A 25,390-nucleotide genomic window follows, 5' to 3' on the forward strand; every position below is an offset into this window, starting at 1 on the left:
TATATAAAAGGGACAAGTTGCTTTTTTTCTTCACGCTATTACTCTTTTTTTTTCTGATCGCTTCGGTGTTGTGTCCACCATGCCTGACCCAGCGAAGTCCGCGCCCGCCCCGAAGAAGGGCTCCAAGAAGGCGGTGACCAAGGCGCAGAAGAAGGACGGCAAGAAGCGCAAGCGCAGCCGCAAGGAGAGCTACTCGGTGTACGTGTACAAGGTGCTGAAGCAGGTGCACCCCGACACCGGCATCTCGTCCAAGGCCATGGGCATCATGAACTCGTTCGTCAACGACATCTTCGAGCGCATCGCGGGCGAGGCGTCGCGCCTGGCGCATTACAACAAGCGCTCGACCATCACGTCCAGGGAGATCCAGACGGCCGTGCGCCTGCTGCTGCCCGGGGAGCTGGCCAAGCACGCCGTGTCCGAGGGCACCAAGGCCGTCACCAAGTACACCAGCTCCAAGTGAGTGCGCTCCGAGGCACAATCAACCCCAAAGGCTCTTTTCAGAGCCACTTAAGTTTTACCAAGAAAAAGCTGTTGCACTTTGCCTATTGAAAAGCGCATATTACTCCGTGTAGGTGAGAGCGACCCGGATGACTTTCCCCAGGAACACCTTGAGCAACCCGCGGGTCTCCTATAGTTGAAGCCGGATGGCGGGTTTCGAGGTGCCTGCGTGTTGTCGTGCAGCACCTTATGGTAGCTCTTGGCAACCCCCCCCCCCTTACTCAGTCCCAGTTCCTCGTTCCTTTGCCACAGCTAGACCTGATTTTGACGGTATAGACGGAAACCCCAAGGACAAAAGTCAAAAATAGGGGCACTAAAGAGGGAAGGGGCGGGGTCACAGGCTTGCTTGAACCCTTCCGACCAAATTGAAAACTAGAGCAGCGCGGGCGGGAAAGCCTCACCGTTCGGTTCTGCCCCTTCCTCCTTCCAAAAGTGGAGGCAGGGAGGTACGTGCCGAAGCTTCTCGTGAGTCCCTGAGGCCGTCTTTGCGGTGCCCTCGCGGGGGATAAAGGGTGCTGTGGACTCTGGTATGAATATTTGAGGCAAGAAAAAGACGTTAGTGAATGTGGGTCTCCGCTTGCTACTTGCCAAACTGCAAATGAGGTCACAAGGTACGATGAAGTTCTTCAACTTGGAATAGGGATGAAAAGATCGGCTTCTGGCTTCAGCCCCACCCCTTGCCTGTGAGCATGGGTCTGTTTAACCGCTGAGTCCTGGTCTGTACTTACTGTTCGCAAACGCTCGCAGTACAATACGGCTTGTCACAGGGCTCGGGGTGTGCTAACTTCTTAGAACACCTCTGTGAAGTAGGGACAGTCATCTCCGTCTCTCAAATAAGGTAAAACAGAAGTAACTTATGCAAGGTCACACAGCGAAAAATGGGGTGAATGGAACTTAAGCTGCCAAAGTTTGAGTCCCTGCTTGTAGTACGATCTACTGCCTGTTTCAGGTCATAATCCCCACCTATGTGAGAATGGAAAGTGCAAATGAAGACTGAAAACAGGCCTTTGTTTTTATCAGTCGTTCTTTCATGATAACTACTCATTTATTCAAATTTATTGGGCATTAACTGTGTTCCCAGAGCCGGGCTAGGTTCTTAGCCCAACTAGGCCACTTCTTGGCTCTGTGTCTTGCACCAAATTACGTAAGACAGGGCTCTCCATATCTTTCTTCCATAAAATGGGAATAACTTGAAGATTGTAATGGTAAATTTAAATGGGGCTTCCAGCTCTTAGTCTCTCAATGTTCATTTGTCTTTTTGCCCTTGTATCTTTTCATATGTATTAGAATCATATGAAATAATAAATGTGAAGACTCATTATTACAATAGGGAAGCATTTTGCTACAGGAAAGCCAATAAATCAATTGTAGTCTGGCCAAAATTCTACTTATGATCTGCCACTCTGTTGCACTCTGTTTATTAAGGTATTAATAAAACTGCAGTAATGTTCGTTTATTACTCTTTCCAGGTTCTAAAATACATCTCTGTAATAGTAGCCCAACTCAGAGTGATCAATAAAAGTGATCAATTTCTACCCTGTCTTCCAATAATCTTCGGTGACTTTATTAGCAAACAAGATGCCAAAATGGATTTTAAAATGCTTTCCTTGGGGCGCCTGGGTGGCACAGCGGTTGGGCGTCTGCCTTTGGCTCGGGGCGTGATCCCGGGGCGTGATCCTGGTGCTGTGGGATCGAGCCCCACATCAGGCTCCTCCCCTATGGGCCTGCTTCTTCCTCTCCCACTCCCCCTGCTTGTGTTCCCTCTCTCGCTGGCTGTCTCTATCCTGTCGAATAAATAAATAAAATCTTTAAGAAATAAATAAATAAATAAATAAATAAATAAATAAATAAATAAAATGCTTTCCTTGCTGTCCCCCAAAAGCCAACTGTATTTCCTAAACCATTCTTCCACCCAATTAACTAACATTTTATTTAGCATTTACTATTCACTATAGGCTGGTCATTGTGTGTTGGGTTAGGAATGGCAATTCCTGAATAAGACTCTGTGATCTTAATTCTCAGTCACCACTGGTGGCCCTGAAAATAGGTAAAACTTTCATGGAGGAAAATTTGGCAATATCTCTCAAAACAGTGCACATAGTTTTACACCCAGAAACCCTACCTCTGGGATTGCACCATCCTTGAAAATGTGCAAAATGGCATAGGAGCAATCTGACTGATCAAAAACAAAGGAATGAATTACAGTGCATTATTCTATCTGATGGTAAAAACAAATGAGAATGCTCTTTTTCATAATAACAGTAGCTAGTATTTACTGCTTGCCAGATAATGTCCTAAAAGCTTCCTTACATACATCCAATTGTTTAATTTTTATAACAACCTTACGAGTACTATGCCAGTTTTATAGATTTATGAAATGGGGGTTCAGAGAGTTTCAGTAAATTGCCTGAGGTTGCACAGCTAATATGTAGCAAAAACATATTTTTTTTTAAAAATCTAGCTTCAGAAGACCTATTCATAACCACTGTGTATTATCAGGCTTCTCCAGATATTGATATGTGATGATTTCCAAGATCTACTGGCAAGTGCAAAAAGTGCAGGACAGTGTGCAGTAGAATTTTCTACATGTATGTTTATATGATTGTAAAACATCTCTAGAAGGATACTAGGTAAAATGCCACGGATGAAGGGAGAATCTTTTCAATTTAACCCTTTTATGCTCTTTGAATTTTAAATTATGTATGCATTGCCAGGGAATAAATGAATGAATGAATAAATAAATAAATGAATAAATAAATAAATAAATAAATAAATAAATAAATAAATAAATCTGATAATCCCCCGGCTCAAATATTAATAAAATAATATTGATCAATAAATGCCTCAGTAAAGATGTGTGTGGAAAGCCCCAGAGTACAAGATAGATAATATTCCCGGTAGGGTTTGGGGTAGTAAAAAACTATTCTAGGCAGATGAAGTAAGAAAGTGGGTATCACATTCCAGGAATCAGTTGGTGGGGCTAGAGTCTCCGAGGGTAGGCAGAAGGGAGCAGCCCAAGGAGCTGAGCAAGGAGTCTGACGGAATGTTAAACCCAGGGCTTCATTCTGTACCAGGCACAGGCTCCTTAAAATGATGACAGGATCTCAAGATAAAACAACTAGGTAAGAATTGTGAAGAACTTATCGAGTAAGATTCTGAAATACGCAAAATTCTAGATGCCAGTATAACAGTGTATGGTTATTTAAGTGAAGCAGACTCTCAAATTATTTATTAAATCAATCCAGCATTCATAAGATTTCTTTGTTCCATGAGCATGAAGGAGAAAAAGAAACTATCACTGGTTTATTTTGACACTAGCAGAGGAATCGTACAAGTATTTATTACCGGTTAAAAGGCGAGACTTCATACACAACATTGTTACCTTTGTAGCATATAATCAAGTAAGCCAGGGGATCAGAATGGCACCCTGCGTGGATACAGGTCTAAGATCTGTGCAACAATGTCCAGCATTTGGAAGTCCCAGGAGACCCCTTACAAAACAAATGACACTCCTGTGTTTTAATTCACTGAAAACAACTGGGTGACAGCTTTGAACACTGGCCCAGAACTCCATATTGGCTAGGCAACATGGTATGCAGGCAGGGCCACATAGGGCAGCCTTGAATTCATATTTTACATGAAGAAACAGAAAAGAGGTTGAAGAGGATTTTATTTCATACTACAGAATCGGGGCATGTAGCATCCTTTGATGGGGCTTTGTCTTCTACCATCCAGGAGATCCTTCTTTCATAAGTACTTATTGGCTTATTGTCAGTAATAAGGGTCTTCTTTGGTTTTTCTTTTTATATGTCTAGTATAGAAACATTCCCCATCTTCTTTCATGCAAGGTTCTTTTCTAAATTGATTTCCTTTAACTTCATATTTTCCTCTATGAACTTACTCTTCAGTCTGTCTCAGAACATGTTGACAAGATAGGAACTGTAACAAAGGTCTGAATAACCCACAGAGCTTGAGATCATGTGTGTAACAGGAACATAATTAAGCATCACGCATCAAGGGAAGAAGAAGAATATACACATTATTGCAAATTCCAGTTATAAGTCAGGGAAATCATTGGAGAGCCAATAACTTTACCTCTGTGTGTAAAGAAAATTAATGTATTTAATCATAAAATAGGACCATCTATTATATGGCAGGAACTAGTCTAGCATTGAGGAGAGACAGTGAAAAAAGCCTGTGAGTGTTTCTGTTCTTGCGGTACATCGAGGGGAGGAGTGAGCCAGACAATAAGAAACAAATTAATAAAACCTGTGATATGTCAGCTCCTTGATGAAGTAGCTTGTAAAACATAAAGGAAGGAAGTGGGAGTCGCAACGGGCAGGAGGGTATGCACAGGGCCTCATTGGGGCACCACTGGCAGCAAGTGCTGAGGAATCACCATCTGGGGGAAGCTACTCCGGGCGGAAGGAATGAGGGCGAAGTACACCAGTCAGCTCCCTGCTTAGCATGCTCTGGAAACAGCAAGAGAGGCTGGTGTGGTTGTGGATGGGGTGAGAAGTTTTGAGCTTCACATGTCTGCCTCTTTCTCTGAGTCCAACTTAATTCTTGCATTGAGCCTCAAAACCCTGAAGGTTTTTAAATAGTTGAGGATAAGCTCTGCAAAATAAGAGAAGATGGCCCACCTCTGCTAGGATCTAGATCTAGGAAAGCAAATGACATTTTTGTAAAACTCTCCCTAAAGAGGTGAATTCTAACAGAGGCATCTTGTTCCCAATCACACATACCCCCAGCACCAAGACAGGGTCGGGAATGGATTGACGTGCCCACAGATGGCTATTTACTGCTTAATGTAGTAGCAATACATAGCACTTAGAGGATGTCTTTGGGGGGAGTTTTCTTATCCTTACTCATCTACCTCATATTTTTAACTTTTCCCTAACAAATTTGTAAACAATCATTTTTGGAAGTGTATGACAAGATCTTAAACACGCGCACAAGAAGACATGAGCACTGACGTTCATCAACGTATTACTTATGGTGACAAAAGAAATTGAGGGCAGTCATCTTGGGCAATACTGAGGGAGTCGTTAGGGACAACTGCTGTTTCTAGAGGGGTTTTTTTAGTTACTGTTACTGCATAGTAAGCCAGCCCAAAATCTGGTGCCATAAAACAAACATTTTGTTAAGTTCATGGCCTCTGTGGTCAGGATGCACTGGGGGATGTCTGGAGCCTCAGCCAGAAGTTCTCTGACGTGGGGTGGTTCTTGGGATAGGTGCTGAGGGCTAGAATCATCTGCAGGTGTCTTCACTCACATGTCTGTCCACGGGGACTGTCATCCAGAGCTCTACTATCTCTGGTTTGGGCTTCTTAAAACGGTGGTGGCCTCACCACGGTCAGACTTACCATTCCAAAGGTGAGTCTCCTAGGACACTCACCCAGCAGCTGTGACCTCCCACCTCAGAATAAAAGTCAAAATCCTAACAAGGTCCTACACTGCCCGACAAGTTGTGTATGTGATGATTCAGGATGGATAGAAGGGGACAAAGGCGGGAGCAGGAATGTCACTATTAAAAAAGGCCCCTGAAAACCAGATGAAACATACAAGATCAGTTTACGAAAGCTGTGCGATCTCAAGGATTATTCTTTGTCTAAGACTGTCCCGAGAATTTCAGGACTTCCAGCCTCTCTGGTCCTGACCTGTACAAGCCATTTGTGCCCCCATCCACGGAGACGACCACAACGCTCACACGTTTCCAAAATACCCCTGTAAGGTGCAGTTTCGTCGGAAAAAGAGGGAAAAAAATCTTTTAATTTTAGTAATTAGGATTTGGTGCCGCAGTGATGCATATTTATCACAAGAGTTACCTGAGAGGCAACGGCCCCCGCCGGCCCCATGGTGTAATGGTTAGCACTCTGGACTTTGAATCCAGCGATCCGAGTTCAAATCTCGGTGGGACCTTAGAAACTTTACTTTGCAAATTTTTTCCATTTTTCTTTCTGCTATCTCCTTTCTTAAAACTAGCATTTTTTTCCCCCCAGTAATCCAGCCAATACGGCAGCCAGAAGGAGCAATAATATTATCGGAAGTCTGAGCCCACGTGCTGGAGCAAGACCGGGGCGGAGAGCCGCGCACGCAGAAGCGGCCGCCAATCCTGAGCTGGGCCCAAATCCGGGTGGGGGTCGGGGCGGGAGAGGGTGTGGGGGGGAGGGCGTGGCTCCGACCTCAGCCCTCCGCTTGGCGCCCAGAGAGGAATTTGTGTGTGCACAGCGGAGGCCTTGTGTGTTAGAAAGAACGGCCCCAGTCCTGCGAGACCCGAGCGGGACGCGCGGCCGGAGAAGGGGCGAGGAGCCGACCTGGGCGCGCTGTCCCCGCCTTTCTCCCCGACTCTCGGAGCCGGCGTCCGCGCGCACGCGGGCCGAGCACGCGGCTAGCGGTCTGCGGCGCTCTCTCCGGGCCCCGCAGGCCCGCCGCTGCCAGCTCTGGGGTGCGCGTCGTCTGTCAGGGTGCCCTGCGCTCAGCCGAGTCGTGCCCCGAGGCCGCGCTCTCGCAGCTGCAGGCGGCCGCCCCTCGGGTCGCCGCGGAGAACGCTCATGCCGCACAAGCCTTGCGGCTTTCTAGGGGCGGCTTTCTCCGTCGCTGGCTGCTGCCCTAACCTGCCCACACCTCCAGCCTCATTTTCACCGTTCCTGCCGCTCACGTACCCCCGCCCCCACGACCTTCTAGTCACCAGCCCGGTGAACTTATTTCTATTTTCTCATTTTCCCCCTTCTTCTCATTTTCCGTCTGCGGAGTGGTTTTGCCCTCCTCTCTCCCCTCGTGTGATGAGGTCCAATTCTCTACCCATTCCTCAAATAGTAACTTAGACCTTTCAGCCCTTCTCCCTGAGGCCATCCTTGGCCCCCTTTATCTGGGCTTAAGTGCCTGCTCTGCGTTTCCTCAGGACCCTAAAGCCCCTTCTCAGACCTGTCCCAACGGCTTGTTCAGTAGGCCCTCCCTCCTGTTCAAGACAGCACGTTCTCCTGCGGGAAGGATCCGTCCTGGGGCCTGTTCCGCTTTCCCTTCTCAGTCCCACGCCCCTGGCTCGCGGCCGGAGTTCACAAACACTTGCTGGGTGCAGAGCCTTTCACCTAATCGGGTTTGACCGTCCCGGAAGCCAGAAGAGCTCCTTCCGTGCTTGGTTCCAAAACGTTCTGCTCTGCTCTTCCCAGATTTCTTCTGACTGCTTCTCCTTCGATGACCCCAAGTCCACGCCGGCGCTAAGAACAAGCTCTGCCCAAGACTGGAGCACAAGTCTCCTTGGAGATGGATGTCAACCATGACTTTTTTTTTTTTTTTTTAAGATTTATTTATGTATTTATTTGAGGAGAGCGAGCAAGCGGGGGACAGGGGGGAGCGGTGGAGGAGCAGAGGGGAAGCAGACTCTCTGCTGAATGGGGAGTCCAGACCAGGGGCTCAGTCCCCTGACAGGGAGTTCATGACCTGATCCAAAACCAAGAGTCCGGGGCCCCATTCATGACTTGTCTTAATGAGGCCACTCAGAAGCTAAAGGTGGGGGGGGGGTGGGGGTGGACCACTGCATTTTGCATGTCTGGGGTGAGAATTCGCCTCAGGCACGAAAGGCTTCTCTCACTGCATACCTGCCCAGTCATCCTGAGGTCTGCATGTGCCTACTTCTGATTACCTGTTGGTTGTAAGGAGCCCAGTGCCTGTCGGGGGCCTAGACTCTGGAAAGCACTAATTGCACGTTTGTGATTAAGTTGAAGCTTTTTGAGTGCTGCCCAGGAAGCAAGGTTTTGGGCTGAAGGTGTCTCTATTTCCTCTCTGAGGGCTCAGGAAGGAGACACTGGCTTCTGAACTGTGCACGTACTGGGCTCCTACTCGTGCCGCCCTTGGCTTCCATCGCAGCCCGCTGAGGGGGGAAGGAGACAGCAGGTGGCCCAGGAGCAGCACAGCTATGTTGTCTGCTAAACGGAGAGCCGCTGCTGCTCAAGTCAGGGGCACCTTCTGAACCCCGCAGGGTCAAGGCCATTGGACCTGTTTTTCCCTTTGGCCTCGGAAAAATGGGATCAAACGAGTGTTCATCTGCCTAGTTTTGTCAAGGAATGAGAAGATTTCTCAGTGCAGGTTTAAAAGTATTTCCTTTGTGAGGCCCTTTTCCTTATCTCTGCCAGGTTCTGAGGGTGGGGGCTCACCTGTGGAGGACTTTTACCCTCTCTCCTGAGGATCTCCTACCACTTCCGTGCAACAACGAACCGACCTTGACCATCCTCCACCCGTTCTAGCTTGAGGAAAATTCCCAGCCCAGCTTTCCAGAAAAGACCCAATTGTCCCGTAAGAGCCACCCTGCAGAAGTCGCTTTGCAAGGGAATCCCTCAAGAAGCCCGGTGTTCACTGGGAGAGTAGCGTGTTGTGGGGTTGGGGTGCCCCTGTTTGGGGTGCTGGGGGCTCTTTGGTTTCGCTTCGCTTTGCTGCGCGTTACCGCCCCTCCACCAGAGGGCGCGCCGCCCTCGAAGCGCGGCTCCGCGAAGCCCTGCAACCCGGCGGGGCAGCCCCCACCCCGCGCACGCCGGAAACGGCCTTTCCACCCGGCGGTCCCGCAGCCGCGGCCCCGAGTCCCGGGAGGCACCTGGACAACCCGCGCAGCTGAGGAAATGGCCGCGGCCCTCGCTCCTCCGCCGAGCGCCGTCGCGCCCCGAGCGGGCGGCAGGCCCCCACGTAGCCCCCTCAGGTGCCAGGTCAGGACGCCACTCCGCTTTCTACCAGACGTGCCCCCCCCACAAGCGCGCGCGCATTCTCCGAGGCCGCGTGGGTCAGACAGAGGGCGCCGACGCGGGTGCGGGCAACGCGCGCGGCAGGTGGCGCAGAGCCTTCGCGTGAGTTCGGGGGACCTCCCCTGCGCCGGCTTTCCGTCGGGGAGGAGGACGCGAGGGCGCGGGGCTGGTGCGGGAGCGCTTCTGAGGGCCCCCACCCCGACCCGAGGTGCCCCAGGGCCGCGGGGACCCTCCTCCCGCCTCGTCCCCAGCCCCCCTCACGGGTGCCCCAGCGACCCTCCTCCCGCCTCGTCCCCAGCCCCCCCTCACGGGTGCCCCAGCGACCCTCCTGGTCCCCAGCCCCCCCGCACGGGTGCCCCAGCGACCCTCCTCCCTCCTGCTCCCCAGCCCCCCCCCCACGGGTGTCCCACTGACCCTCCTCCCGCCTCGTCCCCAGCCCCCCCTCACGGGTGTCCCACCGACCCTCCTGGTCCCCAGCCCCCCCGCACGGGTGCCCCAGCGACCCTCCTCCCGCCTGCTCCCCAGCCCCCCCCCACGGGTGTCCCACTGACCCTCCTCCCGCCTGGTCCCCAGCCCCCCCTCACAGGTGTCCCACCGACCCTCCTGGTCCCCAGCCCCCCTCACAGGTGCCCCAGCGACCCTCCTCCCGCCTGCTCCCCAGCCCCCCCCAACAGGTGCCCCAGCGACCCTCCTGGTCCCCAGCCCCCCCCCCCCCCAGGTGCCCCAGCGACCGTCCTGGTCCCCAGCGCCGCCTACAGGTGCGGGAGGAGGGTCGCTGTGCCAGGGGCTTTGGTGAGACCCGCAGGGCGTCCGCAGGCTCCGGCTTCCTCCTCAGTTAGGACGGTTGTTCGCGGAGGGAACAGAATCGAGAAAGCAGAGGGGGGCCCTCAGGTGTCTCCCCAGTAAAGTAGCGACAGTGGTCCCACCTCAGGGTGCCCTGAGCCTGGGGGGGGATAACACTACGAAACACCTGTCACAGAGCCTGCGCCTCGGGGAGGAAGGTTCGGGCTCCGCCACGGCCTCACCTGCTTCAGCGGAGAAGCGGGGGCCCGGCACCCAGTTCCCGAACCTCGGGGAGGAAATTCGGGGGTGAGGGGAGGATTCCTGGCGTCTGACGTCAGCGTTGCTCAGTAAGACTCTGGTGTCGAAGGTGTGCAACAGGTAACCGTCACATCATCCCAGAGGAGGAAAAGCGTAGCGCGCTGGTATGGACCTTTTAGACAGGAAGGTCAGGAGACCTGGGGGAGGAAAAACTGTCATCTAAGCGTTAGAAAACACCACAAGCAGGTGGGCCCCATGGTGTAATGGTCAGCACTCTGGACTCTGAATCCAGCGATCCGAGTTCAAATCTCGGTGGGACCTCAGTGTAAATCTTTTAATTCCATTCCTAGCTCCTTTCTGTAAACTACTGATCATTTTACTACCTTTACCAAAACCTTTCCATTCTAGCCCTAGAAATTGTCATCCACAGATACCTGACCTAAATGGCGGGGGGAAGGGGGGCGGGCGCGGAATCCCAACCCTTTCATTAAGTTCCAATACAGTTTTCTTTTTCATATACTGTATACTTATGAAAAATTACATATTTACTTTTTATTGATTGCATACTGTTAAATTTAAAGACAACTCAAACTGGAAGAAAAACACTTAAAATAGAAAGACTTAGAAACACTTGAAATAACTAAAAATCATACCTCAATTTTTATGTTTTTCTGTTTTAGACTAGTGTGATAGGGTAATTAATCACAGCCTTTAAGCATAAAAATGCAATATCTTGGGATATAATTCTGTGACAGTTATAGAATAGAAATACTTTTAAAAGAAAGAATTCATGAATTTTTTTAAACATTTTTTAAACTGCCATATTTTTTTTAATTGAGGTATAATTAATATATAACACTAGTTTTGGGTGTACCATATAATGATTTGATATTTATATATATTGTGAAGTGATCACTGCAATAAATCTAGTTAACGTCCAATACTGTACATAGTTACTTTTTTTTTTTTTTACTTGTGATGAGAACTTTTCAGATCTCCTCTCTTAGCAACTTTCAGATATGCAATACAGTGTTATCTATGACAGTTACCGTGATGTGCATTACCTCCCCGGGACTGATCTCTCTTGTAACGGGAAGTTTGTACCTATTGACCCTGTTCTGTCTTGCCACCTTCTGCCTCCGTAGCCACTAGTTGGTTCTCTGTATCTATTAGTTCTTTTGTTTGTTCTTGTTTTAGATTCCACATACAAATGGTCATATGGTATTGGTATTTGTCTCTCTCTGTCCTACTTATTTCACCAAGTATGTTTTTAGAGAATGCTAGTGCATATCAAATTGTTAGAGCTTTTAGTTTCCAATGGCCAAAATCCAATCATTGATTGGACTCTTTCTTCATGTCCACATTTTACCATATGCTAGCAGATACATTCTTCAGAGTGACTTAAATTTATGAGGAAACCTTTTAGAAGACCGCTGGAAAGCAATATGTGAGAACACAAAATTACTGTGGAAATTCATAAAGACTCCAAGGAATTAAAATTGCTTGAGGACACTGTTCTTGGTTAAAACAATGAAGTGATGGGCCAAAGCAGCCCCCTCTATCACCTCCATCAGACTGGTTCATTTCTCATTTTCAGACGGATTTTTTCCTTTTGTTTGTGTACATTTGATTTAAGGTGGTTTGATTTAGGACGGTTTATTATGATTTTCTAAGCTTTCATTGAAGAGTATTTATATTAAGCCTCGTTGCTCAAATATGCGACAGTTTCCAGTAAGTTTTCTCTGAGTTCTCTTATTAATTGCAACTACGCGTTTGGTTAGCTGATATTTTGTATTGAAATCATGAATCTATCTGGAACTGGATTTTTTACACGGTTGAGAGGTAAACGTCCACCTTTGTTTTCCGCCATAGGCAAGTTAGTTGTGCCATCAGAATTTATTTTAAAGTCGCCTTTACCTGCTGACTTGAAATACTAACTTTGCCATATGTTAACTGCCATCTATCCTTGTATCCATTTCTTAATTTATCTATTTCCCCCATGTATACTTCTGACAATGCTAAAATTTTCTGATTAGATTCTCTTTTAATGCATTTTAATTCCCTTGCAGCATTCTTCCCCTTAGAGTATTTGAAATTTTCAGGTACAGGGGAATAAGAAGATAAAAGGGGGAGGCTGGCGATTCCGATAATGTTTCATTTTGTAATTTCCAGCTTCTGGTAAAGAACTGAGGACAAGTGAGGCTGCTGGCGAGCATACGTATGAACTAGTTAGTCTGGAGGAGAGACTGGGGGGCTGGATTCCAGTGCTTTCAATCTCTGTTTAGCTTCCTGGGTGAACCTGGCAGGCTTTGAAGGATCCATAGGTCATAAAAGGGCTTCAGCATTTGTTTGATATTTGGAATATGATACAGCTCATAGTCTGCACAAATCAAGCCAAGGGCTCCATCTCTGAGGGACATCTTTTGATTTTCGTGATCCACACCTCAAGGGCCGTCTGTGACCCTCCTATGTTTCTCTCTTCCACGATTCCCTATTCCTTCTCTATTTCTACCACGAGCCTCGATTTTTTTCCTTATTCTCTTCCCTGCCTACCCGTGAAGTAAGCTGACGTATTGTGTCTGTGCGCTTTCTGAGCTGCAGGGAAGGACTGCTTTTCAGGCCTGAAACTGTCCGAAGCACGGTAACAGCACCACGCTTCTCTGCGGCGGCACCACTAGAGACTTGCGGACTGGGTGGCAGTTTCAAATCCTGGATTCGCCCTGAGGTTTTTATAATATGCATGAATCAAAGCAGGTGCTCCGTGTCGGAAAACTGAGAAGCTTCCTTCTGAGCCGGGTACGTCTGACCTGGAGCCTCAGGAATGACACGGCTGGAGAATGCTGAGCAGCTTCAGTGTGAATCCTCGCTTCCTGTGGGTGAGCTCCGGGAATGTTCCATCTACTTCCACAAACGGTGACTCCTTCAAAGTATGGAGCCTCTGCAGCTCGCAGCTGAGTGTATGTCGCGAAGTTAGGAAGGACGAGTGTGGTTCCTTCTCTTTAAGCCAACGGCCGAGAGTAGCATGGACTGGAAGCTCGTTCTCCCGATGAATGCAGTCGTTACCATGCAGACAGTGGTCCAGGTCTCCCCTTTCTGTGCCTTCTCAGAGACTTCTACTTTGGGGTCGGTGAAGAAAGACCTCAAAGACATCTGGGAACAGACAGAGCAGATTTGGGACCAAAGGTGAAAGTGAGCCGTGGGGTTCTGGGGAGGGTCAAGTCAGGGTAAATGCCAGGTCCTGCTCCAGGCATGAGTTTATGAACTCCCATGCTGACCCAGGCCGGTGCTGGGCAGTGGGGACTCTGCGGAGAACCAGGCCTCAGGACTGGTCCCCACGTGGGAAGCTTGCAGGCAGGGAACGAAGGCAAAGGAGTGACAGCAGAGTGGGGAGCTAAAGAGTCCGGTGGGCAAACTGAAGATGAGCACCGTGAGGAGGAGAGAATGTGACCATCGCTGGCACTTGGAAGGCCCACGTGCAGCAGCACGTTGGTTGGGGCAGCACCACCCAAGTGTAAAGGCTCCTCAGAGAATTCTCTCCTTGTTTACCAGTCTGCACTCCATATTCTATTTTAAGCAAGAGTCCTCCCTTTTCTCCGTTAATTAAATATCACTCATCAATGTGAATTCATGGAATCTCCCCCACCCCCCAATGGTTTATGCTTCATTATTGCCCTTAACTATACTGGTGTTGAAATTTACCCATATTTAGCCAGGGGAAGCCCCTTCAAGCTGGCTTCTGTGTCCTTGGAACATACCACTGTCATGCGTGTAAGCTTTCTTGTACTTTCTTACTTTCTGGCATAACCAACCATTGCAGACTTGACTCCCATCTACCCTGCCCCCCACCCCCTGAAGTCAGGTGTTTCCCAGAGATGCCCGGGTATCTTTCAGTAGGAAAAAGGATTAGAAACCAGCATTTGGGAGCTTAGTGTACTAATTGCTTCTATGATGTCTGCTTCTTAGTCCTTTTAATGGAAAGATCTAGGAAATGCATGTGGATTCCTGTGCACATATATATACATATATTCCTATATTCTTACATGCATATATGTGCAGATACACATATGTACATGTTTTATGAATCATGAGCTCACAACGATACCTCCAACTCCAATCTGTCTCTGCAGTATGCTTTCTTGCATTCCCTCATTCCATATTTGTATATGTCCCTCCTTCCACACTGCGACCCCTAGCTCCAGCCCGTTGGAGTGCTGACTCACCTGCTTCTTGTGTACCTACAGTAGTTTCAGAGTGCTTTTGGCCCTCCACTACCAAAAACCCTCTACTAAAGAGAGTTGAAGAGTTGTTTGCAGTTCCCCCCGACCTCCCACCCCCTGGCTAAGAGTAACAGTGTACCCTCGGGAGGCATGCTCACAAATTATGTTCTTTTCCCTTCCATATCTTTATGATGATGGAATAGAATTCAGTTCATTTGCTTTCAGCTTTGTTTTTCTTTCCTTCACTTCCCATCCTTGCTGGTTTAATACTAATTTTTGAAAATGTAGAACATTCACATACTTTCAAGAGGAAAAAGTTTGCCAAAAAGTATACTCAGAGAAATTCTTCCCGGACTCAATTTCCCCCTACTACCCTCTAAGAAAAACAGCTTCACTGGTTGTCTGTGAACAATACTGTACGTGTAGGTTTTCCTAACTCCCCTTCTTTCTTAAAAAAGGGTAGCATAGTATAATGTTCATCTGTACCCCCCCCCCTTAACAATATCTCCTGGAAATCAGTCTATGTCATTTTCGTAGCTGCATGGTGCTTCTCTTTGAGTCCATATGTCACTGTTTCTTCAACCAATCTCCTCTGCCTGGACATTGAAAGTTAGTTAAAATGCTTTTAGGGGGTAAGCAAGCAAAATAAATTGAAGATGGTTGGTCCTGCCAAACAGGAATCTTCACCCCTAAACTGAGGGAACAAAACGGGTCTACTGCGTACACATTTGTATTAATATTTTTGTTTTTGATATCTTGCTCTGTGAATTTCCATTGTTTAGAAGAGTTTATATTTTCCTGCCACACTCTAGGCACTCATTAAAAGTATTTCAATTAGTAATTTTCTCTCAGTTTCTTCTGCAAATATATCAGAAAGACTACTATTTTTCTTCCTTGTTTGTCCATGGAATTTGATGCACAAAATGCTTCAATTTCATGTATTCCAATGTTTTCTACCATTTCATATTTAACTTCTTTGCTTCTTGCTTTTCCCATAACATTCCCAAGAATCCAGTGTCTGTGGGTATGGACAAGGAGAGGCTATAAAAGACATCTTCCCGGGGACTGCACATAAATTGCTTTAGAGAAGAATTTGCAGCCCATTGCCATCAACTTGAAATGGATGTAATAAAATCATGCATAGACATAGACAAAAGAATGAAAGAAGCAGAAAACTCCCCCACCCCCAAGTAAAAAAAGGCAATATAGATTTACGGTAACCAATGGTCTCGGGCAGAAGTAATGTTTTTCCTTTAAGTGTAAGAAAATGTGCACGGAAATGTAAAGTCATGTGCCACCTAAAAGTAGATTCTATTCCCTGGAAGGTGGGTTAACCTGTTGGGAGCAAAATTCTCTTTTCTAGAGGTAAGATCTACCTCTACTTTGAAATGAGCAAGAAAGGAATTATGTAATCATTTGGAGAGAAGGGAGGAAAATACTGCATTTCTAGAAATCAGATGTAATGTCAGAGGTGAATTTTAGTAAGGGGCATGCACTTACTTTCTGAGGCCCTCTCCCTCCAGGCACAAGGGATCAAAAAAAGGGCTAGCAGAGGATGGTTTCGATCCATCGACCTCTGGGTTATGGGCCCAGCACGCTTCCGCTGCGCCACTCTGCTCCACAGTGAGAGAGTTTGCTCTTATTATTTATCATGGGAAGGATCAGCCCCCTCGCCAGCCTGTTTTACATCTCCCTTATTTCTCCCTCTCCTGCCCCCCGGCTCCCGCCTGGCCTCTGCAGGACCACCTCCTCCGGGAAGCCGGCTTCAACTGGGGGAGCTGCTCTGGGCCCAGCCCGACGGGAGGAGGTGCGCAGAAGCCTAGCTTCCGCCCCGGGGTTCTTGCGGTTTCTGCCTCTGCCTTGGGCTTAGAGTCAAGGCCGAGCCCGTGGCCCGTGCCCTCCAGCCCCTGGCACCCGCGGCCCCTGCACAGCCTTCCTCTGCCCAGTCACCAGCTCCTGCACCTGCCTTTTCAGGTGCCTTCACGGAGGACTTGTGGACCAGCCCCAGGACACATAGGGTGTCCGTTACTGTTACTCCGGTAGGGGAGGGAAAATCATGTTCTCTCTACCCTTGGAAGCCCTTGGCTGGGAACTCTGTAACAAGAGAGCAGCAAAAGAAACACACGTTTATTAACATGTGTACCCCCTGCGTGCCTGGAAGAGACGCAGGGGGAAAGGAGCCCCTCCCAGAGGTGGGCTGGAAGGACTCCAGTACCACCGTCTGCTAAGGACAAAAGAGAGAAACGTGTGGGGGAGGCCAGTCACGGGGAGGTGACCGGGACAAGCACAGGACGCAAGGGTAGGTGTGTCACACAGACTCGAGTTTGTGCCTTCTCCATCAGAAGGGTCTAGAGCTGTCCTGGGGATTAACTTTTGTCTTGCCCCGTGGAGAGGGGAGGATGGGCCCCTTTGTAAACTTCTGTCCCGCGTTGAGGCCCATGGGGGTAGGAGGGAGGGCAGAGAGATTTTCTTGCACCTGGTTCTTCTCTGGTGCCTTCAGCTCAAAAGAATCCTCATGCCAAAGTGGCAGATTTGGGGGTGGCCTAATTCTGCCACCCTTCGCTCCAGCCATTCTTTTCGAGTTTTTTCCTTCTTGAAGAAACAGGCTGACAGCCTGAGGTTAGGAATACATTGCAGAACAGGAGAAAGATGAAGGATTCCCGTGCACAAGATGGATCCTCAGCAAAACAGATCCAGGCCCACCTCGGAGGTGACCTGTGACCCCCAGACTTGGGGGCCTGGCACTTACTGTCTAGGGGTGAGATTCAGCAGCTTACCTTGTTCCCCAGCCTCTGCTCCCCGAGGCCCACATGGTCCCTGCAGCTCTCCCTGGGACCTGGACACTATCTCCTTCCTGTGCTCCTTCTGCAGTGTTCTTCCATAGTCCCTGCAGACTTCATCGTCTGCCTTCTCTGTGAAGTACTTCTTTTTCACCTTTCCTGCAAGGCCCATCTATGACAATGTATTCCTTCTACTCTGGCTCATCTGACCAAGTCTCTTTCTTCTGCACATTGAAGGTTAGCTTCACTGTAACAGAATTCCACACTGGTAGTTGTTTCTCTCAACCCTTTAAATACTTTACTCCACTCTTCATGCTTGCATGGTTCCTGAGAAGTCAGCCGTGACTCTTATCCTTGCTCCCCTCCAGACGAGGTGTTCCGCCTTCTTCATCGAACCCCACATAAAAGCCCTAGGCTTTAGCCCTGTTCTCCAGTCTTCCTTCCTTAGGAAGGCTCCACGCCCTGTAAAACTTACAGAAATGTGTGTGCATTCCTCCTGTTCATCTGTCTCTGTGGGTCTAATCTCCAGACCCAACCAGGGACCCTAAGAGGGGAAAGAAAAACATTCTCTCCCCTGAAAGCTTGGTACATGAATCATAGCCCTTGGTACAACAATCATAGTTGTTTCACACTCCTGGTCTGATGACTCTAAAAATTTCCCCTACAGATCTAATTCTCAGGCTTTCTCTGTCTCTAAATATCATGTTTTTGTCTTTTAGCATGACTTGTCATTTTTTTGAAAGCCAAACACGAGCGCTGGTGAAAGGAACTGAGGTCAGTAGGCCTGCAGTGTGGGCTGTTAGGCTTACCTGGCTAGAAGGGATGCCGTGTTCGGTTTGCTAAAGTCTCTCTGCTGCCCTGTCTTGTCCTCCCCTGTGGGGTTTGGCTTTCCCTAGAGATGTCTTAAGTAAGGTCTGCGAGGTACAGTTCTTTCCGTAGTCATTCAAGGAGTGAGGGGACGGAGGGGAAGCACTCTGTGCCTAGGGCTCAGTGGGTCAGTGAGCCTGAGCCTCAGGCTGTGACCTTTGGGACCGTCACAAGCACTGCTCAGTTTTTGCCGCCTGTCCCTCTTGGGGTGAGCACAGAAGGCTAGAGGAGGCTGGGAGCTGGGTGTCCACCCCCTGCCAGGTCTGTTAGGCTCTGGTGGACAGTTTCCCCTGCGCACAGGCCTTGTTAGGGAGAACCGAATGCTTTCAGGCTATTTTTAAATGGTCACTGTTGCCCTCCCCCAGGGCAAGCGTGAGGAGATTTTGTTCTCCAGTCTTCACTGGGAGAACCTGGTAGGACTCCCAGAGGTAAACTCAAATGTATGGGGACCTCCCTAAGACAGGGCCACCACCAGTTTTTGACTTCATGCTTGTCCACGGGGAGCCTCCAGCAACTCGTCGTTGAAGTGACCTCCGTGGTGTTGGCTCCAGCGAGCCCTGGTGCTCGGCAGCCACCTGTCTCTCAATTCGGGACGCAGCGGTTTGCCCTGTTGACCTCAGTTCTTTGATGGATCTAAGAAAAGTTGTTAGTTTTCAGTTTGTTTAGCTTTTTTCTCATTATGAGGACAGGAGTGACAACTTCTAAACAATTTATATGCAGGATGGGAAACAAGAAGTCGTCAAATTGGCTTTAAAATACTTCTGTTTTATCAAAGATACATGCATGGCTAGGGTGGTTCTCGGCCATTCTCACCTACAAATTAATGACCCTTGGCAACACTATGGAATGAATTAACTAAATGAAAGAATTACCATGAGACTCTCAGTGGTTTCTGAGCAATATGCATCTGCCCATCTATATTGTTTAGTAATAAAAATTTAATTTACGGTTTCTGGATTCAGTAAGTTCTCCGGAGAAAGGGCATGAGGGGTGAGGGGTGTTGATGGTCGAGACTGGTCAAGTAATTAGACTGTGCCTACGAGACCAGCTCACTGTAAGACCCCTTCACCAGGAACAGACTTTGAGCCTCGTGGGAATGATGCAGGCAGGATGGGTCTGAGGACCCAGACACGGGTCCCACAGGACCAGCCAAGAGGGTTCTTGGCTTCATGCAGGATAGAAATCAAGCATGAGCCAGAGAAAGTGAAAACACAATTGAAGAGACAGGGTGAGCATCAGAGCCATACCCAGGGCAGAGACACTGCAATTATGAGACCCAGAATTTAAAACAACTATGGTAAATGTGCTAAGAGTGCTCATGGGTAAAGTAGGCAACATGCAAGAACATGGGCAATATAAGCAGAGAGAGGGAAATTCTATGAAAGGACCAAAAGCACTGTAACAGAAATGAAGAACACCTCTGACGGGCTTATTAGCACACTGGGCATGGCTGAGTGAAGAATCTCTGAGCATGAGAATATCTTAGTAGAAACATCTAAAACTGAAAAGCAAAGGAAAAAAAAAAGACCAAAGAGAAGAGAACAGAATATCCGAGAACAGTGATAAGTTGGAAAGGCATTACATAGGCATAATGGAAAAGAAAAGATATTTGAACAGAAAAGAACAGAAAAAATATTTGAAACAATAATGACTGAAAAATTTCCCAGATTAACGTCAGACACCAAATTACAGATCCAGGAAGCCCAGAGAGCACCAGCCAGAATAAATACCAAAAAGATTATACCCAGATGCATCACTTTCAAACTACAGAAAAACAAAGATAAAGAAAAAAATTCCTGAGAGCTGCTAGAGGGAAAAAAATTACCTACAGAGAAGGAAAGATAAAGCTTCTCAGAAACCATGCAAGGAAGGAAAGTGAGGTGAAATATTTAGTGTCGAGAGAAAAACCCACCAATCTAGACATCTGCTTTCTATGAAATTATCCCTAAAAAGTGAAGAAGAAAGAAAGATTTTCCCAGACACAATATTGAGAGAATTTGCTGCCAGTGGATCTGTCTTGCAAGAAATGTTAAAAGAAGTTCTTTAGAAGAAGGAAATGATAAAAGATCAGAAACTTGGATCTATGTGAGAAAGACCATCAGAGAAGGAATAAGTGAAGGTAAAATAAAAATTTTTGTATTTCTTATTCTAAATTTATCTGACTGATAACAGGTGGTTCAGAATAATAATCCCAACACCATATTTGATTGTGTATGTATATGTGTATGTATGTATACATAAATTTGCTTATGTATCAGTAAAACAAATGGCAACAATGATACATGGAACAGGAGGAAGGAATTGGGATCATTTTGCTATTATAAGGTATTCACGCTATCTGTGAAGTGGCACAGTGTTATTCGAAAGTGGGCTTGGGTTAGTTCTAAATATATATTGCAAACTCTAGGGCCACCACTAAAAAAAGTAAAAAAAAAAAAAAAAGTACAGCTGATATGCTAAGAAAGGAGAGAAAGTGAAATAATATAAAATGCTCAGTTAAAACCACAAAAGACAGAAAAAGAGTAGACAAAGACAAAAACAGGAACGAAAAACAAAGGCAACAAATAGAAAATTGTAACAACTATGGAAAATATTAATCCAATTCTATCAGAAATCAGTTTAAATGTCAATGGTCTAATGCACCAATTAAAAGACAGAGATTGTCAGAAGGGACTGAGAAACAAGACTAAAGTATATGTTGTCTATGAAAAATCCACTTTAAACATAAAGACTCATAGACTGAAGGTCAATGAACGGAGAACGGCATACCATACTAACACTAGTAAAGACAAAGCAGAAGTAACTATATTAATTTCAGACAGAGCAGACTTCAGAACAAGGAAAATTATCAGGGATAGAAAAGAACATTACAGAATGATAAGGGGTTCAATTTTCCCTTGATGAAATCAACATCTCCAGACAGCTTATCCAACAACAGCAGAACACACATTCTTAAACTCACATGGAACATTCACCAAGATAGACCACATTCTGGGCCATAAGACACACCTTAACACATTTAAAAGAATTGAAATCATACATGTCTGCTCTCAGACCACAATGGAATTAAAGTAGCAATCAATAACAGAGAGATGGCAGGAAAATCCCCAAATACCTGGAGACTAAACTACACACTTCTAAATAACATATGGATCAAAGAAAAATTCTCAGGAGAAATTTTAAAATATTTCAAATTAAAGGACAATAAAAATACAACTTATCAAATTTTTTTGGATACAGTGGAAGAAATGCTTATAGGGAAATTTCTAGCATTGAATGCATATATTTGAAAAGAAAGATCTGAAATGAATCATCTAAGCTTCCATCCTAGGAAAGTAGAAAAAGAAAACCTAATTATCCAAAATAAGCAGAAAAAAATAAATAAAAGAGCAGAAATTAGAAACAGGAAATCAATGAAACCAAAAGCTGATTCTTTGAAAAGATCAATAAAATCAATGAAATCAATCAACCTCTCACCAGGCTAACTAAGAAAAAAGGGAGAGGGCACAAATTAGTGATATCAGAATTGAAAGAGGGGACATCACTACAGATCCTACTCATTTTAAAAGGATAATAAAGGACTATTACGAACAACCTTTATGCCCACAGTTTGGATAACCTAGATGAAATGGACCAATTGAAATTGTGAAGACAAAATTTGCCAAAACTCACACAAGAAGGAAGAAATAATCTGAATAGGCCTATATGTATTTTAAAAATTGAATCAATAATTAATAACATTCCAAAACAGAAATTTCAGGCCCAGATAAGCTCATGGTGAATTCTGCCAAACATTTAAGGAACACATTATACCAATTCTCTGTGATCTCTTTCAAAAGACAGAAGCAGAGGGAGTATTTCAAAAATTCTATGAGGCCAGCTTTACCCTAATACCAGTATCAAAGACATTACAGGAAAAGACGACCACAGACCATCATCTCTTATGAACCCAGATGCAAAAATCCTCAGCAAAATAATAGCAAATTTATTCCAACGGCATATGAAAAGATATCCCACGACAGAGTGGGATTTCTTCCAGGCGTGCAAGGCTGGTTCAACATTCAAAACCACTTAACGGAATCCATCACACCGACAGGCTAAGAGAGAAAAAGTACATGATCAGATCAAAAGAGGTAGAAAAAGCATTCAACAAAATCCAACTTCCTTCCGTGATAAGAACTCAGTAAATGTACCTTGTACTCAGTTTTGCTGTGAACCTGAAACAGCTTTTTACAAACTCTAATAAAAAATAATAAGTACATATATTAGAAAAGAAAAATGGTTTCTGTTTGCGGAATTTTATGAAGAAGTGAAGTCCTGCCTTTCAAGCGAGGCGGGGAGTAGACGGAGAGCCCTGCCCGGGAGCTGCGCGGAGACGGAGAGCAGCTACCAGGCGTCGCAGCGAGCAGGCAGAGCCTTCAGGGTTTGGCAATCATTCCCACGCTGGGTGAGCGGGTGGAGAGGCATTCCGAGGGGTGCGCGAGTGCAGTGCAAGCTTGTCAGCGCCGAGATGTTCGAGAGTATTCCGATGCTCGTCCTGGCTCTCGCAGAAGACTCACAGACCTTGAATACTTCCAACTACCTGGGAGTTGGGTACCTCCTCACCTCGGCGTGCTGCTTGATTTTTGGATCAAGTTTAAAATGCAGCTGCGGACAGTGACTCCGTAACGGACCTGAGCAGAGAGAAGACCCCAGGGTTTTGGGAACCAGCGCGGGGGAAGGCAGGAAGCCTACGAGAGAGCTCCGAGCGCGCCCTTGCGCACAGAGGAGTTTCCGTAGTGTAGTGGTTATCACGTTCGCCTCACACGCGAAAGGTCCCCGGTTCGAAACCGGGCGGAAACACGCTTGCTCCGTGGGGGGTAGTTTTTCTTTCTCCTTCACAGTTAGACCGCGCGTTTCATGGACACCTCCGACCCTTTCCGACCCAGCGTCCTATTCAAACCTAGCGATGGTATCCGGCGCACGGCCGCACTGTGTGGAGCACAGCCCAAGTTAGACAGTCACCGGGATGCGCCCGGCCGGGGTGCCTGTGTACCCTGTCGCCAAGGCCAGGTGGCGTTTAATGGGACCTGGAACGAGGAGTCGTTTGAGAAAAGAACATGAGCCAGAAAAATATTGTTGGACAGAAAACGCTTCAACCAAGTTTTTTTCACAGTTTTTGTTTATACGGTGTAACATTCCCACGTCAGTACCTTCAAGCTGTCCTCTAAAAGTACTTGATATCGTGGACCGTCACTTGGGATTCCATTCCACTTTTAGATGTCCTTTAAAATCCAGTCTTTGGGCAAAAAAATCGCACTCCCAGAGAGGGCTGGCTTCGTGCTCGCCACCCGCGCGTTCGCGCCAGGCCAGACTCTTGATTTAATGTTCTGCGATGGCTGGTTGGGAAATCTCAGTAACTTTTAAACAAAAAGTCCTGCGTTCTCATTTTGCACTGGGAACATAAGTAATGTAACAAGTTCTCCCAAAACCTCACAAATGGAGCAAAAGCTCCCAAAACACACTAAAGGAGCAATCATCCGAGTTCAGCGTTCTTGACAGGGAGGAGCAAGAAGCTAAGAACAAGGCCACCGTCTGATTGACAAGAAAAGTGCGCGTTACTGCGGGTGAGGGCATGACTTGTAGAATATACTTGAAGACACGCCCTAGGATATCAAAAGAAAAAGATCCACTAGAACATATAAAACTTGATTCTAGGGTTTGACGGATTTTTCCAGCCTTTTATTTTCATCTGAGTCCTTCAGGTCTCGCTTGCCTCCCACCTCGCTATAGCTTTCTTGTCTTCCACTCTGTTTTGTTTCGGTTCATGTCATCACTAATCATTCTTACTCTTTCAAGATTCCATCCGGTTGCTCTACTTTCCAAGCATTCAGTGATCATGCAGGATCATGGGAGAAGGAGGGATCGTTATCATAGCACTCAGTTTATACAATATGCACATTTTATCTCTTTTTTTCTTGTCTTCTTTTTGAATTATATTCAAAGCAGAATGTGAAGGGAGACTGCGCGTTTCTTAGGAAATGTGGAGTGTAGTAGCTACAAGTTTAAAATTAGGAAACTAGCTCAAGTCTAGTTCATAGCATAGACGTTGCTAATTCATGGTGACAAATTCTCTAACTCTTATACAAAGTACCTCAGGCAGGTTGACTGGTTGTCTGAGGCTTCAATCAGCTATAAATCCAAGTTTTCATAAAAGCACGAAAGGAAAGGCCCCGCTGGGATTTGAACCCAGGATCTCCTGTTTACTAGACAGGCGCTTTAACCAGCTAAGCCACAGAGCCTTATAGTCCAGGTATTGTTGTCACGTATTGTTTTAAAAATTCCACACCTTTATCTGTGTTCTTATTTCAGCAATTTCTCTAGGATTTAGCAAGAAAGTGAACCTGGACCCCAGTCAGAACCAAAGAAGAACGCTTCCTCTGTGGAAAGAGAACCCTATTGAGAATCCAGTCTTGCATGGTTCTGAGACCCATCACATCCCTCAGGACCAGCAGTTAGCCTGCCTGTCCAACTCTGTGGGTGAGTGATATTAGGATTTTATCCATACGTCCCCCTAACTTTTGACCTCCAGCGATTCTGTCTCTCCTACATGCCAAAATACACTCCACCCTCCCAGTCTGATTCCTTTGTAACATCAAGGTGAAGTCCAGGATGGCATCATCTAAATCAGGTGAAGGCTCAGACGAAGTTCCTCAGGTGGGAAGTAGAATCCTTTGTAACTTGAACATCTGTGGACCTAGCATACAAATCACCTGTCTTCCCGGACAGGCACAGGAGGCAGAGGATAAGCTCTATACACACTCCCGTTCAAAGAGAACGAAAGCAGGGGACACGCTGGTCCACAGCAATTGTAGAAGCCAGTGGGCACGTGATGCCACTTGATTGGGACTCAGTCATGCTGTCTGGGAATTGTCCTCCTGGACCCTTGGCTTCACCCTCTGAATCACCCATCCTGTTCATACGACACTTCTCTGACTTACTGAGTCGTCTTCTTAGCCCACTTCCTTCCCATCACAATCTGGAAGGTTCAGGGTCCTCTTTTCATTTTGTGCTGTCCTCTACCCTTTTAGCTCAAGCCGTCAGTGTTCAGCCACCGTGCTCTTGACATACCTGTGATGTCACGAGCGTTGCTGGAGCATAGTCCTTTAGACTTGGAGTCGGCAAACGATGACCCACAGGCCATACCTGGCCAGCTACCTGTTTTTATAGTTTTATTGGAACACAGCAGTACTTACTCGTTTCATATTATCTGT

General features: G+C 46.8%; 1 protein-coding gene, 1 long non-coding RNA gene and 5 other non-coding genes across 7 annotated transcripts in view; 5 read left to right on the forward strand and 2 right to left on the reverse strand.

Moving 5' to 3' along the window:
- Window positions 1-32: 32 nt before the first annotated feature.
- On the forward strand, window positions 33-508 carry LOC113264286 (histone H2B type 1-H). Its single transcript, XM_026511214.4, has one exon. It carries the CDS (start codon window positions 80-82, stop codon window positions 458-460), a length of 381 nt encoding a protein of 126 aa, XP_026366999.3. The 5' UTR covers window positions 33-79; the 3' UTR covers window positions 461-508.
- A 5,839-nt stretch (window positions 509-6,347) lies between these two features.
- Window positions 6,348-6,419, forward strand: TRNAQ-UUG (transfer RNA glutamine (anticodon UUG)). The gene has a single exon. It is a non-coding gene; the product is annotated as a tRNA-Gln (tRNA).
- Window positions 6,420-9,044: 2,625 nt separating this feature from the next.
- LOC123001720 (uncharacterized) overlaps window positions 9,045-25,390 on the forward strand; it is a 58,689-nt gene continuing 42,343 nt past the window's right edge. Inside the window, exons 1-2 of the long non-coding RNA XR_008956670.1 lie at window positions 9,045-9,196; window positions 24,489-24,656. This is a non-coding gene — a long non-coding RNA (uncharacterized LOC123001720). The remainder of the gene's footprint in view (window positions 9,197-24,488; window positions 24,657-25,390) is intronic.
- On the forward strand, window positions 10,523-10,594 carry TRNAQ-CUG (transfer RNA glutamine (anticodon CUG)). Its single transcript has one exon. It is a non-coding gene; the product is annotated as a tRNA-Gln (tRNA).
- On the reverse strand, window positions 16,037-16,108 carry TRNAM-CAU (transfer RNA methionine (anticodon CAU)). Its single transcript has one exon. It is a non-coding gene; the product is annotated as a tRNA-Met (tRNA).
- On the forward strand, window positions 22,907-22,979 carry TRNAV-CAC (transfer RNA valine (anticodon CAC)). The gene has a single exon. It is a non-coding gene; the product is annotated as a tRNA-Val (tRNA).
- TRNAT-AGU (transfer RNA threonine (anticodon AGU)) lies at window positions 24,345-24,418 on the reverse strand. Its single transcript has one exon. It is a non-coding gene; the product is annotated as a tRNA-Thr (tRNA).

This window comes from Ursus arctos, unplaced genomic scaffold (genome assembly GCF_023065955.2).
Source record: "Ursus arctos isolate Adak ecotype North America unplaced genomic scaffold, UrsArc2.0 scaffold_31, whole genome shotgun sequence".
In the NCBI taxonomy this organism is placed as follows: domain Eukaryota; kingdom Metazoa; phylum Chordata; class Mammalia; order Carnivora; family Ursidae; genus Ursus; species Ursus arctos.

Coding starts and splice junctions, on each gene's coding strand:
- LOC113264286 (XM_026511214.4), top strand. CDS start 80: ATGCCTGACCCAGCGAAGTCCGCGCCCGCCCCGAAGAAGGGCTCCAAG.